This window comes from Arachis duranensis, chromosome 1 (genome assembly GCF_000817695.3).
Source record: "Arachis duranensis cultivar V14167 chromosome 1, aradu.V14167.gnm2.J7QH, whole genome shotgun sequence".
Taxonomy (NCBI): domain Eukaryota; kingdom Viridiplantae; phylum Streptophyta; class Magnoliopsida; order Fabales; family Fabaceae; genus Arachis; species Arachis duranensis.
Window position 1 is genome coordinate 7,431,967 of NC_029772.3, and position 14,847 is coordinate 7,446,813.

At 29.8% G+C, this 14,847-nt stretch overlaps 2 protein-coding genes across 2 annotated transcripts; one reads left to right on the forward strand and one right to left on the reverse strand.

Annotated features, from left to right (window-relative positions):
- Positions 1 to 4,924: 4,924 nt before the first annotated feature.
- Positions 4,925 to 5,800, reverse strand: LOC107474835 (peroxisomal and mitochondrial division factor 2-like). The gene has a single exon (XM_016094471.1). It carries the CDS (start codon positions 5,798 to 5,800, stop codon positions 4,925 to 4,927), a length of 876 nt encoding a protein of 291 aa, XP_015949957.1.
- Positions 5,801 to 10,273: 4,473 nt separating this feature from the next.
- Positions 10,274 to 12,750, forward strand: LOC107474843 (isoleucine N-monooxygenase 2-like). The gene is made up of 2 exons (XM_016094481.3): positions 10,274 to 11,257; positions 12,124 to 12,750. The coding sequence occupies exons 1-2, from the start codon at positions 10,274 to 10,276 to the stop codon at positions 12,748 to 12,750; spliced, it is 1,611 nt and encodes a 536-aa protein (XP_015949967.1).
- The last annotated feature ends 2,097 nt before the right edge of the window (positions 12,751 to 14,847 follow it).

Consider the following 14,847-nt stretch of genomic DNA (forward strand, 5'->3'; position numbering starts at 1 on the left):
TCACTTATATAATGTGGGTATAAATTATACATTTTTTTGTGTTTCTTTTTTTATTGTAAATTTTTTTATTATAGTTTTTTATTATTGTTGTTACATTTTTTTTATTTTTTTCCCTCCTCATCTTTTATTTTTTTTCTAGTGGTTATATTTTTTTTTATTTAATTTTTTTATTTTTATTCTTATTAAGAGAGTAAAATAAAAAGAAATATGAGAAAGTAAAATAAAAAATAAAAAAAAAGATGATAAAAAAGCGAATGAAGAGAGAGAAAAATTTTGAATTATATAAAATTTATAAAAAATAGTACTGAAACTTTTTAATAATGACATAGAAAATTTTTTAATTTTAGGGTAAAGTATTAAATTGGTCTCTTATGTTTGGGCGTAATTTTGTTTTGGTCCTTAAAGTTTAAAGTGTTCTATTTGAATCCAAAAAAGTTTCATTTAGCATCAATTTAGTCCCATAGTGAGGTCAAAATTAAATAATTAATAAAATGTCCTACATAACAACAGTACAAGAACAAAATCGATAATCTGGAGAACAAGTACAAGCTCCAGAGGCATAAAATCAACCATTGATACATCAATATATTTATTTATTATTTTTTATAATATAAATAAAATATTTTCTATAAAACTAAAGAAAATGATAAATAAATGTATTGATGCATTAACGGTTGATTTTGTGCCTCTGGAGTTTGTATTTGTTCTCTAGATTATCGATTTTGTTCTTGAACTGTTGTTATGTAGGACATTTGTTAATTATTTAATTTTGACATCACTGTAGGACTAAATTGATGCTAAATGAAACTTTTTTGGATTCAAATATAACACTTTAAATATTAAGGACCAAAACAGAATTACGCCCAAACTTAAGAGACCAATTTAATACTTTACTCTTAATTTTAATATAAAAATTTTTAATCATGACACAAATTCTTATTAAGAACATGACATAAAAATAATTATAAAAAAGTAAAAATAAAAAGGAAAAGATGAAAAAAAAAAAAAAGAAAAGGACGACAAAGAAGAAAGCTTACCAGATAAATGAAAGAAAAGAATGCAATTTGGCATACGAGTTCAATTGTCTAAGAAAGAGAGAATTATTTTTCTCTTGAAGGAAATATAAATTTATGGGTGTGTGAATTTAGCCGGGGAGAAGAGACAGGAAATATAAAGACGATGAAGAAGAGAGAAAGGAAAGTTTTGAATTATATAAAATTTATTAAAAAATAATATCAAAAAATTTTAATTGTGATATAAAATGTTTTTAATATTGACAATAAATTTTTTTAACAGTGACAGATGAAATTTTTTAACCAACTAAAAGTTATCAAAAACAAAAATAACATCAAAATTTTTAACTATGACAGAATAATTTCTTAATAGTAACATAGGAATTTTTAAACTGAAATTTCTCAAGGTTTTAGACGTGATTTTTTAAGGATTTTTTGTGTCATTTACTAAAATTTTTTGTATTATTTTTAACTAAATAATGTGTTAGAACTAATGTAATTTTTTTTACTTCTTTTTCTATTTTTTTGTTTTTATTTCTTTTTTTAATGTTTTTTTAATGTTTTTTTTCCTTCTTGTTCTCGTTTTTTTATGAGAAAAAAATAGAGCAAAGAAAAAAAAAGAGGTAAAAGAAGAGAAAATAATGATAATAATGATAATAATAATGATGATCATAATAATAATGATAATGATGAAAGTGTGGAGGAAGGAGAAATTGAAAAAAAAAAAACAAAAGAACGGGAACGTACCTAAATTTTTTAAAAAATATGTACGTAAATTTAACTTAGTTAAAAAAAAGTTTAATAGTTTAATATTCTCTTCTTCTAATTTAAAATCTATCTATTTACACATGTTGAATTGGTATCAGATATGTAAATTACAATTTACATAATCAACAAATAAGTAATTAAATTCATACAAATCGTTAGTATATTATAAAAGATTATGTCATTACTCTATTTTTTTTATTATTATTCAAAATGTTCATCATGTATTGACAATAGTGATTGGATTCACCTTCAAATGAGAACTCTTAAAGAGAATAAGCTTTAGATTTTATTGACATTCTAGAACTTTGTGTAAAATAAATAAAGTTGCATGTATTTAATTAATATTATTAAAAATATTTTGATATAAAATTTTTCACATGTGTATACATTTTTTCTTAACAAATACCTTTAGTAACTTTAAATTTTCACATATACAAAAATCTTTACAATTTTTTTATACAATTTTTTAACAAATACCTTTAGTCACTTTAAATTTTCACAAAATTCTGAAAAAATACGTGTATAAATTTTTCACCCTAAATCTGCGTTTAATAACCTTATTTTGCAACGGAACCTAAATTACTTGACATAGTTGCCTTTTTTGTTTTTTAACGGAAGCAAAGTTCGTTACTTGATGAAAGGAGACCCAAGAATTGAAATTGGGCTTTTTCTAGAAGGGAATAATGGGCCTATTCTTCATAGTTAGATGATCAGAGAAAGAGGAGATATATTCAACTGGTTAAACCATGTGCTTAATATGCTGCACCCGAGTTCAAATTTTGGTGAGTGCATCAAGTGTTAAATATGAACCCTTAAATATTGTGTGGGTGAATGTCTAATATGGGTGTGTTGTGATGCCTAGGATCGGGAGTTGTCTAATCCACTTGACCAAAAAAAAACAAAGATCAAATTAGTATTTTTTATAGTTGTCAAAATTGAATCGGTAATTAAACCGATTAAGTTATTAATTTTTTGGTTTATTAATTTAATTAATGAGTTATTAGTTAAACCAATAAAATCGGTCTTATATAAACAAAAAATATAAAAAAAATTAAAAACCTAAAATTAAATTTTAAAATACATATTTTTACTAACATTTTAAAAACAATAAAATTTTAATAAATTATAATTAATCTATAAGACGAATGAAGAATAGCGGCGATTTAATTATCAATTTGCGGTGGTTTTAAACCGTCGCTAAACATGACACCAGAGAAACAACAACTATAGCACATAAGGGCGCGGGGATGACATTATGCGGCGGTTATCAGCAACCGCTGGCATAACCATCACAAATCAAGTATTTTGTGTCGGTTAGTTTAGCGGCAGTTTATAATTGCCACAAATCGGCAAGAGACATTTAACCATCTTACTTACGTTCTTAAACCGGCGCTATTTGATTGTTGCGTTTTATATGATTTTTATCTGCGGCGGTTTTAAAACGCTACTAATTGTATAGTGAATTCTTTTTTAAATTTAATATTTTAGTTTGATTTATTTTATTAATCTGAGGATATTTTTTATCTATTTTTTTATTTTAAGAATTTTATCGTTCTTCTCTAAAATTCTATATTGCAGGCAAAAAACTTATGAATAATTAAATGCAAAACAAACTAACATGTTTATTTTAATATCAAAAAAGTATTTTAATAGTCACCCAAAACATAATTATATTCTAATTACTAAAAAGATTTGATATTTTTTATTTATACAAGTTTAACAATATTTATATTAATAATTATGAATAATAAAAAAATATAATTAATTTAAACATAAGTAAGTATAAAATTAAAATAATATTTAAAAAAATTATTATGCAATTTTACTATATAATTAATAAATAAAATATAAAATAATAAGAAATAACATAACTCAGTGGTAAGGGGAGCATGAAATACAAGGAGGATCTAGGTTCAAATTACATTTTCATTAATTTTAGAATTTTCTCTCAAGCGGTTCGATTGGACCGATTTTCTATCAGATCGATTTTTATCGACTTTGGCCGATTCTTATCGATTTTTATTCTTAATCGGTCTTTGGACTAGATCGGATCAATTAAGAGTACGATTCACTGATTTTTTAGTCAAATTGATCTATTCAATCCAGTTTTTACAACTATAGTATCTTTCCTAGAGTTAAGGTTCTCAAACCACACTCTTTTACTGAAAGTGCTATTTATATATCTATGATGTTAAAAGATTCTTAATCTCTCACTCTAACACAAAAAAAAGTTAGTATTTTCCTAAAATTTAGAGACACTACAAAAAGATATATAATTAATAGTATGGTGGTTCTATAAAACTACCGTAATATTTGAATATTATGACCTTTTTTTGTTGTCGTAATTAATTTATACTTAATAGTGATTTTTATGGATTCTTTTAGTTTTAAAATGCCATTATCACCTTATATAAAAAAGTCTAACCCTAAATTAACCCTTATTACACGTTCTATATGAAATGATGCTATTGTGAGAGAAAAATTAAATTTTTGCTACTACACAATCTCTTCCGACAACGATCTCCTCCAACGATGGCATCTTCTGACGACTTCTCCTCCTATGATGTTTTCTCCAGTGAGCACCAGGAGGATTAGAAAGATCATCATGATGAGGACAACTTAGATAGTGATTATGAGGAGTGCACTTCATAGGTTTATATTTATTGTACTATTTATTCCTTATTTGTGTATGAATAATGTACTTTGTTACTTAATAATAAGTTACGAATAATGTATTTTTTTTTAATTTTTATTAAAAATTTTCTTAAATTTTGTGTTTTGTAAATTGTTATTCGACAATATATAACAAGTTCGAAAAGATACAGGGTTAAGTACTTTTTTTATCTCTAAGGTCTGGGGTGAAAATCAAATTCGTCCCTGACCTTTTTTTGTTATTAAAATCATCCTCAACGTTACAAAACGTTATAAAATCATTCTTTTGTCCATAAATAATATTTTTCAGACAATTTTTTCCTTAAACAAAAATAAAAAAAAACCCTCACCCTCACCTTCGCTAGAATGATTTACAACAGAAAAAGAAAAAATTAGAGCACAAAATTTAGCATCAAGAAAATTTTTGAACAGTGAATCAGCAATTGGGTTATCAAATTAAATTTATCATCAAGGTCAAGTAGTGAGCAAACTCAACACACAAAATTCTGTTTTAATTCCTCAGAAGAAAGTGCTAACAACCAACAAGTATTCCAACTTTTCAACAAGAAATCAAAATTCACAGGCTTGATAAACGTTAAACCATATAAAAAACCATTATACTCATTATTTTCATGGATCAACCAAAAGTAGAACCAGATCACAGCAGCAGCTGCAACAACAGTAGAACCAGCTGCCACCACAGGCCACTGAACATTCAAACCCTTCACCCGTTTTTCATCCCTAGCAATAACCCTATTTCCATTCACTCCACCATTCACAGTATCAACCTTCTGGTTCAGTCCTATGATCATATTCTCAGCCACCCCTGCTTCTTCCTTCAACCGAGCAACAAATAATTCCAAGCTCTTTTCTCTCTCCTCAGACTTCTTCAGTGCCTCCTGTAAGCTCAGTTTCTCCTTAACCCACTCCTCCATATCTGAGCTCTTTGAATTTGCAAAGCTCTCCACTTCCTTAGTCTTCTGCCCTAATTCCAAAACCTCATTTTCCTTCTCTTGAATCTTCTCCCTCAACTCCTCCTCAACACTAGTCCACTTGTTTCTCTCATCAATATCTTTTTTCTCCAGAGCCCCAATTTTCTTCTCCGAATTCCTAATTTTCTCTTCACTCTTAGATTTATCCTTCTTAAGGAATTTAACTTCTCGCTCCATCAATTTCACTTTGGATTCCATCTCCGGTAGCAGCTTCATGAGCTCGACAGCCTCAGCCATCGTCTCCTCAGCGGCTCTCAAATCCGATATGGAGTCATGTTGGAGCCTCGCCAACTCTGTCTCCAGCTCCGCCGCCCTCGCGGCGATCACACTTGCGGCCTTAGTTGCATCGCGCGACTGCTCCAACTCCTTCTCCATCACGTCAACTCTGTCATAGCTGTGGCTGAGGATAGGAACAGATCGAGAGAGAGGGAAGAGCAGATCCCCTCACCACTAGAAGCTCGACGATGGTAGGGTGACGGAAAGAGAGAGAAGAAGAATTGGGGGTTGGGGAGGAGATGGTTTCAAAGAGAATGGTAGAAAGAATGGAATGAGGAGGGAAGACAGTGAAAAGACGACGGAGTAGGGGTGGGGTGGGGTTTTGTTTTCATTTTTCAATATTATTTTTATTAATTGTTAAGGGTAATTTGGTAAAAAAACAGATGATTTTATAACGTTTTGTAAAGTTGAGAATGATTTTAATAACAAAAAAAGGTCGGAGACGAATTTGATTTTCACCTCAAACTTTAGGGATAAAAAAAGTACTTAACCCTAATTAATATATAGAATAGATGTAAAAAAATAAAAAAAATAAATTTTACCAATTGCTTGACTGTTAGTAAAATTAATTAAAAAATTAATTTTTAATATTACCGACGCTTAATAAATTGTCGGTAAATATAAATTCTATTTTTTATTTAAATATTTTTTCTTAGGGCTAAGGCATTGAAAAATATATTTTTTTTGGACAATATATTTATTATCCAAAAAAATAATCATTGCTATAATTATTTTAAGGGTTTATCTAACATGTGCTGTTAGAACACATAAAAAACTAATTATTAGTAAAAAATTTTAAATGTTTTTATTTAATAAATATAAAATAAATATATTAAAAATTTAAATTTTTTATATTTTTAATTAAAATTTTTTTAATTTATAAATTTATTATATATCTTTTTTCTTATAGGATGAAAGAAAAACTAAAAAGGTTAAGGTTCATATTTTGAATATAAATAAAATAATAAAAAATATGTATAAAAAAAATTTATACTTTTTCTATACAATTTCAATCTCAATAGTAGTAGGTCCCTAAAAAAAGTTTACCGACACCAAAACTGTTGGTAAGGCCATCGATAATATCAAAATGTCTTGTAATAGGCAAGTTTTGATTTGCTTTAACCTTAGCAGTGTCTCTGGTCCAAATGAAAAATGAAAAATTTAAAATTGTTCATATGATCATAGGACATGTTCAATGGTCTTGATGCAAAAACAGCATCATGTTTTCTTATAAACTCAAGAGCAATGTTGGGACATGACACAGGGATAATATGGACATTTCCTAGGCGGATGCATGCAATTTCAGTGTTCATGTTTTGCATGAGTTTGTGTATCCATTGATACACAGGTTTGCTTGCAAGCATTTCAGGGAGGTTACCTACTATAGGTCATGGTTTGGAACCAGGGGGTAGTTTAGGTAGTTGCTTATGTGATTTCTTGAACAAATAAGGTGTTAGGGTTTTGATAACTATGAAGCTAGAAATAATTGCAATCAAAGAAGGCCAAAAGCCTTCAGAATGGTACAAGTAATTAAGGCTAGTGGTTATGGTAATATAACCCATAGCTTGGAAGAAGATTTTGTGTTCTCAATCTAAAATGTTGTGACATGTTGAATAGTCTGGACCCTATTTATAGTAGATAATCAACCAAAAAAAAAAAATAATAATAAATAATTTTTTTCTTGAACACAAAATTAATCACGTCACTATGCACTATATTTTTATACGTTTATTCATATTTTGATAATAATAATAATATAAATATATTTAATTATATTATTTATGAAATTTTAATTATATATATGTGAATTAAGTACGTATGATTACATATACATTAGAAAATAATTAAATTACTCTATCAACTCATATCATTTTACTAAATATTTTTTATTTTGACAAAAATTTAGTTAATTATAAAATTTAAAATAATATAAAAATTTAATAATAAACTTTAAATTATAAAAATTTAATTATAAATTTAGGCATAAGAATATATATATATATACACGTTTTTTGTGCAAGAATTTTTTTGGATTTGTGTAATTTTTTGCATAGTTTTTTTTATTAGTTTTATACTGAAATAGTTGACAACGATCAAATTGTAGATCTTCAAATCATAGAAATTTTGATATTATATCATAAAATTATTTTTATTAAAAATTTAAGTTAATGAGAAAAAACATATAAATGTATATGAAGATTTTTTTAGTGATTTGAGAAGGGGATTGAATTAAGGAAACATAAGTCATAATCGCTTTTATAGTTTATACAGCAAAACTGATAAATCATGAGATTATTTTAGTTTTTGTGTTTTTTCGAAAATGCAGTAACAAATAAAGAGAAAGATGGTAAAATAAACAATATATCTTAACTCAGTCTTCAAGTGTAATGAGACCTATATATTTCTACTACGAATCATAATAAAATTTTTACTATAATAAAAAATGATTACAGACATCAATTCTAAGAAACTCACACTCTTATTATTCACCTAAATTAATCCAATTTTAATAATCTCTAAGTACTAACCCAACTTAAATAAAAGAAACTAAATGTACTCTAATTTCAGTACATACACTTTCGAAACAAACAATCAAACAAAAATAGAAATAACTTTTGTTTGATATAATTCTCTTTGCCTTTTGTATTTCTCAATACCAAGACAATAGAAAAATTGGAACATACTCAATAATAAAGAAGAGTAAAATCAGCAAAATTGTATGTGTATAATAATAATCTAAGTTGGTTTCAATTGGTTGCCATCTTTTTTAAATAATTCCTTTATATATAAGTAGCTTAACCTCTTTTTTATACACTTTAATCCAAATTAACACTGTGTGCAAGTGTACAAGATACCGTATATATCTTGAGTGTCCTATATAAGCTGGGAATCACTCTTCTTTGTAATCAATCCATCCATTACTTGCAATACACATTTTCTTACTTTTCCCTCTCTGTTCTTCAATTCTGGTTTTCTTCTCTGTACTACTCTATGCTCATTCTATCTCTCATAATCATCAATTCATGCTTCAGATCATGAATGCTTTCAAAACTATATACACTGGTTGACAAGCTATGCCTATGATAGTGAGATGACAAGCTAGACAACTACTTAAACCTTACCTGGTTAACCTAAAAGTAAAAGAGTCATATTGTCTTAAACAATAAGGGACACTGATCATCATTGGGAAAATTCGACACTTATTATAATCATGTACTGACCTTTAAAATCTTGTTAAGTTTACTTTAATAATTGTTAATGTAACGAAAAATGTATATATTCACCTTAATAATTGGTCAAGAGTTTGACGAAATGTTAAAATAACGACCAAGATTTACTTCCGTTTATTTTACTTCCTATTACCATCCTTAATACGCATTCAATTTGACTTTCTTAAAAAAAAGGGTGGTTGTGTTGATATCTGCACATGAATATAAACAAAAAACTTTAATTTGTTCATTATTTAATTGGTAACAACCATTATATTGTAGAAAATGTTTGTGATTGTGAGTCTTTAATATAATCCGGTCAAGTCCACGTTTTATAGTAATGGTTGAACTATCTAAACTCTCTAAAATCAATAAACAACCTCAAAGCAAAATCAAATGACATTATTCAATTCATGGTACTATGATAGGATACTTTTATAAGAAGCATAATTGTTTAAGGTGAATTTAACTCTTTCGTAAAATACTACGACAAACTATTTTATATTTGCTACTGTATGTTAGCCTGTCTGAACAAGTTTTTTTTTTTTTGGAAAGTCATGTATAATTATTTTTATGTGAAGTTGATAGTCGAAAACCATTAGATAATAATCTAATCAAATCTATCAAATCGTCTAACGATTTTCGACTATCAACTTCACGTAAACACAACTATACGTGAGTCAATGGGCTAAAAAGCTTTCACGAATCTCATATTTGTTTTCAATAAAAATGTTATTACATTAAATAAATCTTAATAAAAATAATAGTACTTTCTAAGAGTATAAATATTTTTTTTTACGATATTTCGTAGCCCGAATTCTATTGAAAAATCTGTCACTAGTCAATGGATTATTGCTGTATACAATAGACAGAATTTAAATCCTCGACACTTATTTAAGCAGACGGATTAACCAACTCAAGTTGGTTAAAAATTACTTAATATTAAGTGTACATTTTGTTCTCGGACCTCTACATAACTTGCCTCAAAATATACATCTCACTAAATTGCTATTAATCATCTTTTTTGTCGAGGTGTTCTCTCACCAATCCAGTTCTGCGATTCATTGATGTACTTGTGTTGCCATAGCGTGAGTAATTAAGGGATCCATTTATTAAGTTACATTATCAAAGTTAGAGAATTGAAATGGATCATAGAGTAAATTTAAAAAATATTATCTGTATATTAAAATTAATTACTAAAATTATTTATTAATATATTTATATATAAATATATGTAGTTTAGTTTATTTTGAATGTATATTTATATTTTAACATATATTTTATATTAATAGTTAATTTTAAATGCTGATTTAAGTGTATACTTAATATAGTTGAATAATTAAATAGTAATATATTATTATATATGTGCGCACGACATACAAATCCAAATCCTTTAGAGTTCTTTAACCCAGCCATGGAATCTGCTACCACCTTCATGTTTATGCTATTTTGCGTCATACCTCTCTTCATCAAACTCCTCAAACACAATGATTCAACCAAGAAATCAAAGAAGCCTAAGCTCCCACCAGGTCCCAAACCATGGCCTATCGTTGGTAACCTCCCTCAAATGCTTGCTAACAAACCCACATTCAGATGGATACAGAAAATCATGAATGATCTTGACACCGAAATCGCATGCATCCGTCTAGGTAACATTCATGTCATCCCAGTAACTAGTCCTTCCATTGCACGTGAGATTTTAACGAAGCAGGATGCGATTTTCGCATCCCGGCCGTTGAATTGGTCCAGTGAGCATGCCTCGCTGGGCTACCTAACAACGGCCATAACACCGTTCGGAGAGCAATGGAAGAAGATGAAGAGAGTAATCACCAATGAATTGGTGTCTCCTCTACGACTTCAATGGTTACATGAGAAAAGGGCGGAAGAAGCCGACAACCTTGTTCGGTATGTGTACAATCAATGCAAGAATGGCAATGCCCAAGTGGATATAAGGTTTGCAGGGAAACACTATGGTGGAAACTTGATTAGGAGGTTGTTCTTCAATAAGAGGTACTTTGGTAATGGTAGAGAAGATGGAGGACCAGGTGCTGAGGAAGTGGAACATGTTGAAGCCTTGTTGAATGTGCTAAATTACCTTTTTTCATTTTCTATTTCTGATTATGTTCCATTGTTGAGGGAGTTTGACTTGGATGGTCAAAAAGAAGCAATGAAGAAGGCTATTAATACCCTAAGGAAGTACCATGATCCCATCATTGAAGAAAGGATTCATCAATGGAGGAATGGGACAAGGACACGCCAAGAGGATTGGCTTGATGTTCTTGTCTCCTTGAAAGATGCTAGCAGCAATCCATTCTTGACTGTGGACGAAATCAAAAGTCAACTTATGGTAACGTTATTTTTTACTCATTTACTCTTAATAATTCACTACAATACTTGTGGATACTAGCGGCGGTTCCCCAACTGTCATCCTTTATGGCGCAGGAGTTAATTATGCCGGCAGTTTTCAAAAATTGCTGCTATTAAAATATTTAGCGTCGAATTGCATGGCATCTATTAAAATAAAGTATATCTTATGAAGCATGGACACTTCGCTGAGTTGCGGTGTCTGTGTGTCTGACATATTTTGGACACGACACTCACCGACACTCATCCGACACGCGTGTCTGTTGTGTCCAAACCGTATCTTAATAAAAAAATAAAAAAATTTTCACCGGACACGCTTGGACACACTTAAATACCATCATGTGTCCACATGTCCAATCTTATTCTTAACATATATTCTTGAAATAAATTTAGATATAGTATAAATTATTATTTATTAAAATAAAAAATATTTTAAATACTTGATATAATTAAAATAAGATAATAAAAATAATTACAAAAACTAATTTATATTTTAATATCAATAAAATATTAAAATATTATTATGATTTATCTAAAAAATACTTTCTATTTTATATGTATGTGTGTCCCCGTGTCTTATAAAATTTTAAAATTTGCGTCTCGGCATGTTCTGTATCCGTGTTAGTATATGTGCATCATAGAGTATATCCCTAATTAATAAAGCTGCATAGTCAAATTAAAAAAAAAAATGTACGCTTCAAATAAAATAACATCAACTCCGATTTTAATATCTATCTATCTTCTGCTCAATTTCTCCAAAGAATTTACAACGATTTCTATCTTTTTATATTTATGCCTCTAAAAATAAACTTTTACTTAACAATAAGAAAATATTTATTTCTATTGCAGGAGGTTATGATGGCAACAATTGATAATCCATACAATAATGTTGAGTGGGTACTTTCTGAAATGCTAAATCAACCTAAGCTACTCCAAATTGCCATTGAAGAATTGGACAGTGTAGTAGGAAAAGAAAGGTTAGTACAAGAATCAGATATTTCAAAACTCAACTATGTGAAGGCATGTTTAAGAGAAGGTTTTCGCCTTCACCCAATTGTTGACTTTAATATTCCTCATGTCTCAATGAAAGACACATTTGTAGCCAATTACTTCATCCCAAAGGGTAGTTATGTTCTTATTAGGAGACAAGGTATTGGCCAAAATCCAAGAGTTTGGAAAGAACCTTCGAAGTTCAAACCAGAAAGACATTTGAAGAAAGATGGGTCTAATTTGACTTTGATTGAGCCGAATTTGGAGTTGATAACTTTCAGCACTGGAAGACGAAGTTGCCCTGGAATTACACTTGGGTCTACAATGACTATTATGCTCTTTGCAAGGTTGGTTCATGGATTCAGTTGGATTGTACCTCCCAATGAACCAATCATTGATCTTTCTGAGCTTGAAAGTGACACTACAAAAGCTAAGCCACTGGTGCTACTAGGAAAGCCAAGGTTACCTGTAGAGGTTTATCAATAAATTATTCAAAAATAAAATTATTTTGCTTGAATTTTGCTCAACTCAAACAAATAAACTGCTCATCATGTTTGTACTAAAAATTTCAATTCCAAATAAAAGAATATATATATATTTCTTTTATCATATTAAGTAAGTTTCATCCAGGAGAAAATTTGGAAGAAGTTCAAAGGTTAGAAAAAAAGGTACTTATCAAAAACAGAAAAAGAAATTTTGATTAAAGCAGTAGTCCAAGCGATACCCACCTATATTATGGGATGTTTCCAGATTCCAAAAGGACTGTGCCAACACATAGACGCAATGATAAAAAAATTTTACCGATGGAGAAGCAAGAATGGAGAGAGGAAAATGTATTGGGTAAAATGGGACAAGTTCTGCCAAAACAAGAAGGATGGAGGTCTGAAATTCCGGAATTTTGAAGGATTTAACTCGGCACTGCTAGCCAAACAGAAATAGAGACTTATGAAAAGATCAGATTCCCTAGCTGCAAGACTCATAAAAGCCAGATATTACCCAAGAGCAGATTGTCTAGAATCCACAACAAGCTTTTCACCAAGTTATACTTGGAGAAGTATTTGGAATGCCAAAGGAGTGCTTCAAATGGGTGAAATTTAGAAAATTGGATCGAGCATAAGAGTCAAAATTTGGGGCTCTCCTTGGCTTCCAAATCAGAATGATTTCTAGATCTGGAGTCCTATTAACTCTTTAGGAAAAAATGCAGTCGTGAGAGACCTTATGGATGAAAACGGAAATAGATGGAATGCCAAGCTAATCAGAGAAATTTTTTTGGATTTCGAAACTCAACAAATCCTAATAATTTCACTCCCAATCACAAATCATCAAGATGAATTTTACTAAAAATTCACAAGAAATGGAGAATTCAGAGTTAAAGATGTGTACCATCGCATTGTGCAAGAAAAGAATCTCCAAAGCAGAAGCGAACCCCTCCCAGACCCGAATGAACCAAGATGGGGAGATGGTGGAAAGTTAGAGCCCACCTCAAAGCAATAAACTGTGTGTAGAGAATGTTGAACAATTAACTTCCAACTCGCCTCAACCTGCAAAAGAGAGGAGTGAACTGCATAGCGCTGTGCCCAAGGTACTGAAAAAAAGAGGAAACAGAACATCACCTACTCAAAGAGTGTGAATTTGTCCGTTGTTTCTGGTTTCATAGCCAATTGGAAATTCGTACCTCAGATTCTTCTAAGTTAGACATCAGAAAGTGGATTGAAAATTGTTGAATAAGTTGGACATGGATTCGCAGGGTCTTTTATGCATGAGCATTCTCCACCTTTGGGTTGCATGAAACGAACCTCCATAAAGAACTAGATAGATCACCCATGGAAGTAGCAGATAGAGCCATGAAAAATTTCAAAGAGTACCAAAAAGCTCTCACAGCAAGTGAGGATGGAATTCACCTACCTCCGCCAGGTTCACAAAGTGCAGAATTTTGGAGAAGACCACCAACCCACAAGCTGAAAATTAATGTGGATGTATCATGCATTGATGAGGAGATAGTGGGGATAGGAGTAGTGGCGAGAGACTCAGAAGGAATCATCCTCATGGCTGGCACGTGGAAAGTAAATTTATCTGGTAAGTCACATGAGGTTGAGGCTTTAGCATGTTTGATGGGCCTAGAAAGAGTCCGAAAATGCTGCTTTTTATATATTATTGTGGAGAGTGATAACATTGAGGTCATACAAAGTCTTAGCGAAAAAAAATTCAAAGCAACTATTTCAGTACTTTTATTGTTGATTGTTTGCATCTTATTCCTAATTTTAGATCAGTAGAATTTTCACACGTTAAGAGAAATGGTAATAGAGTAACTCATGAATTGATAAATATAGCTCTTACTACTCCAAACACAGTATGAATGGAAGAAGCACCCCCAAAAAATATGTAATCTGGCCTGTTTAGAACATTTGGGACCTATTCATGAATGATATTGCTACCTTTACCCGTCAAAAAAAAATTGGAGTGGTCTATTTTTTTTATGGTTTTTTTTAGGTTGATAAGATGTAATGTTGAATTTTTTATTTTTTATTTTTTTATCAGTGTTTGATATAATGATATACATTTTTGTTCAAATATTATGACTTA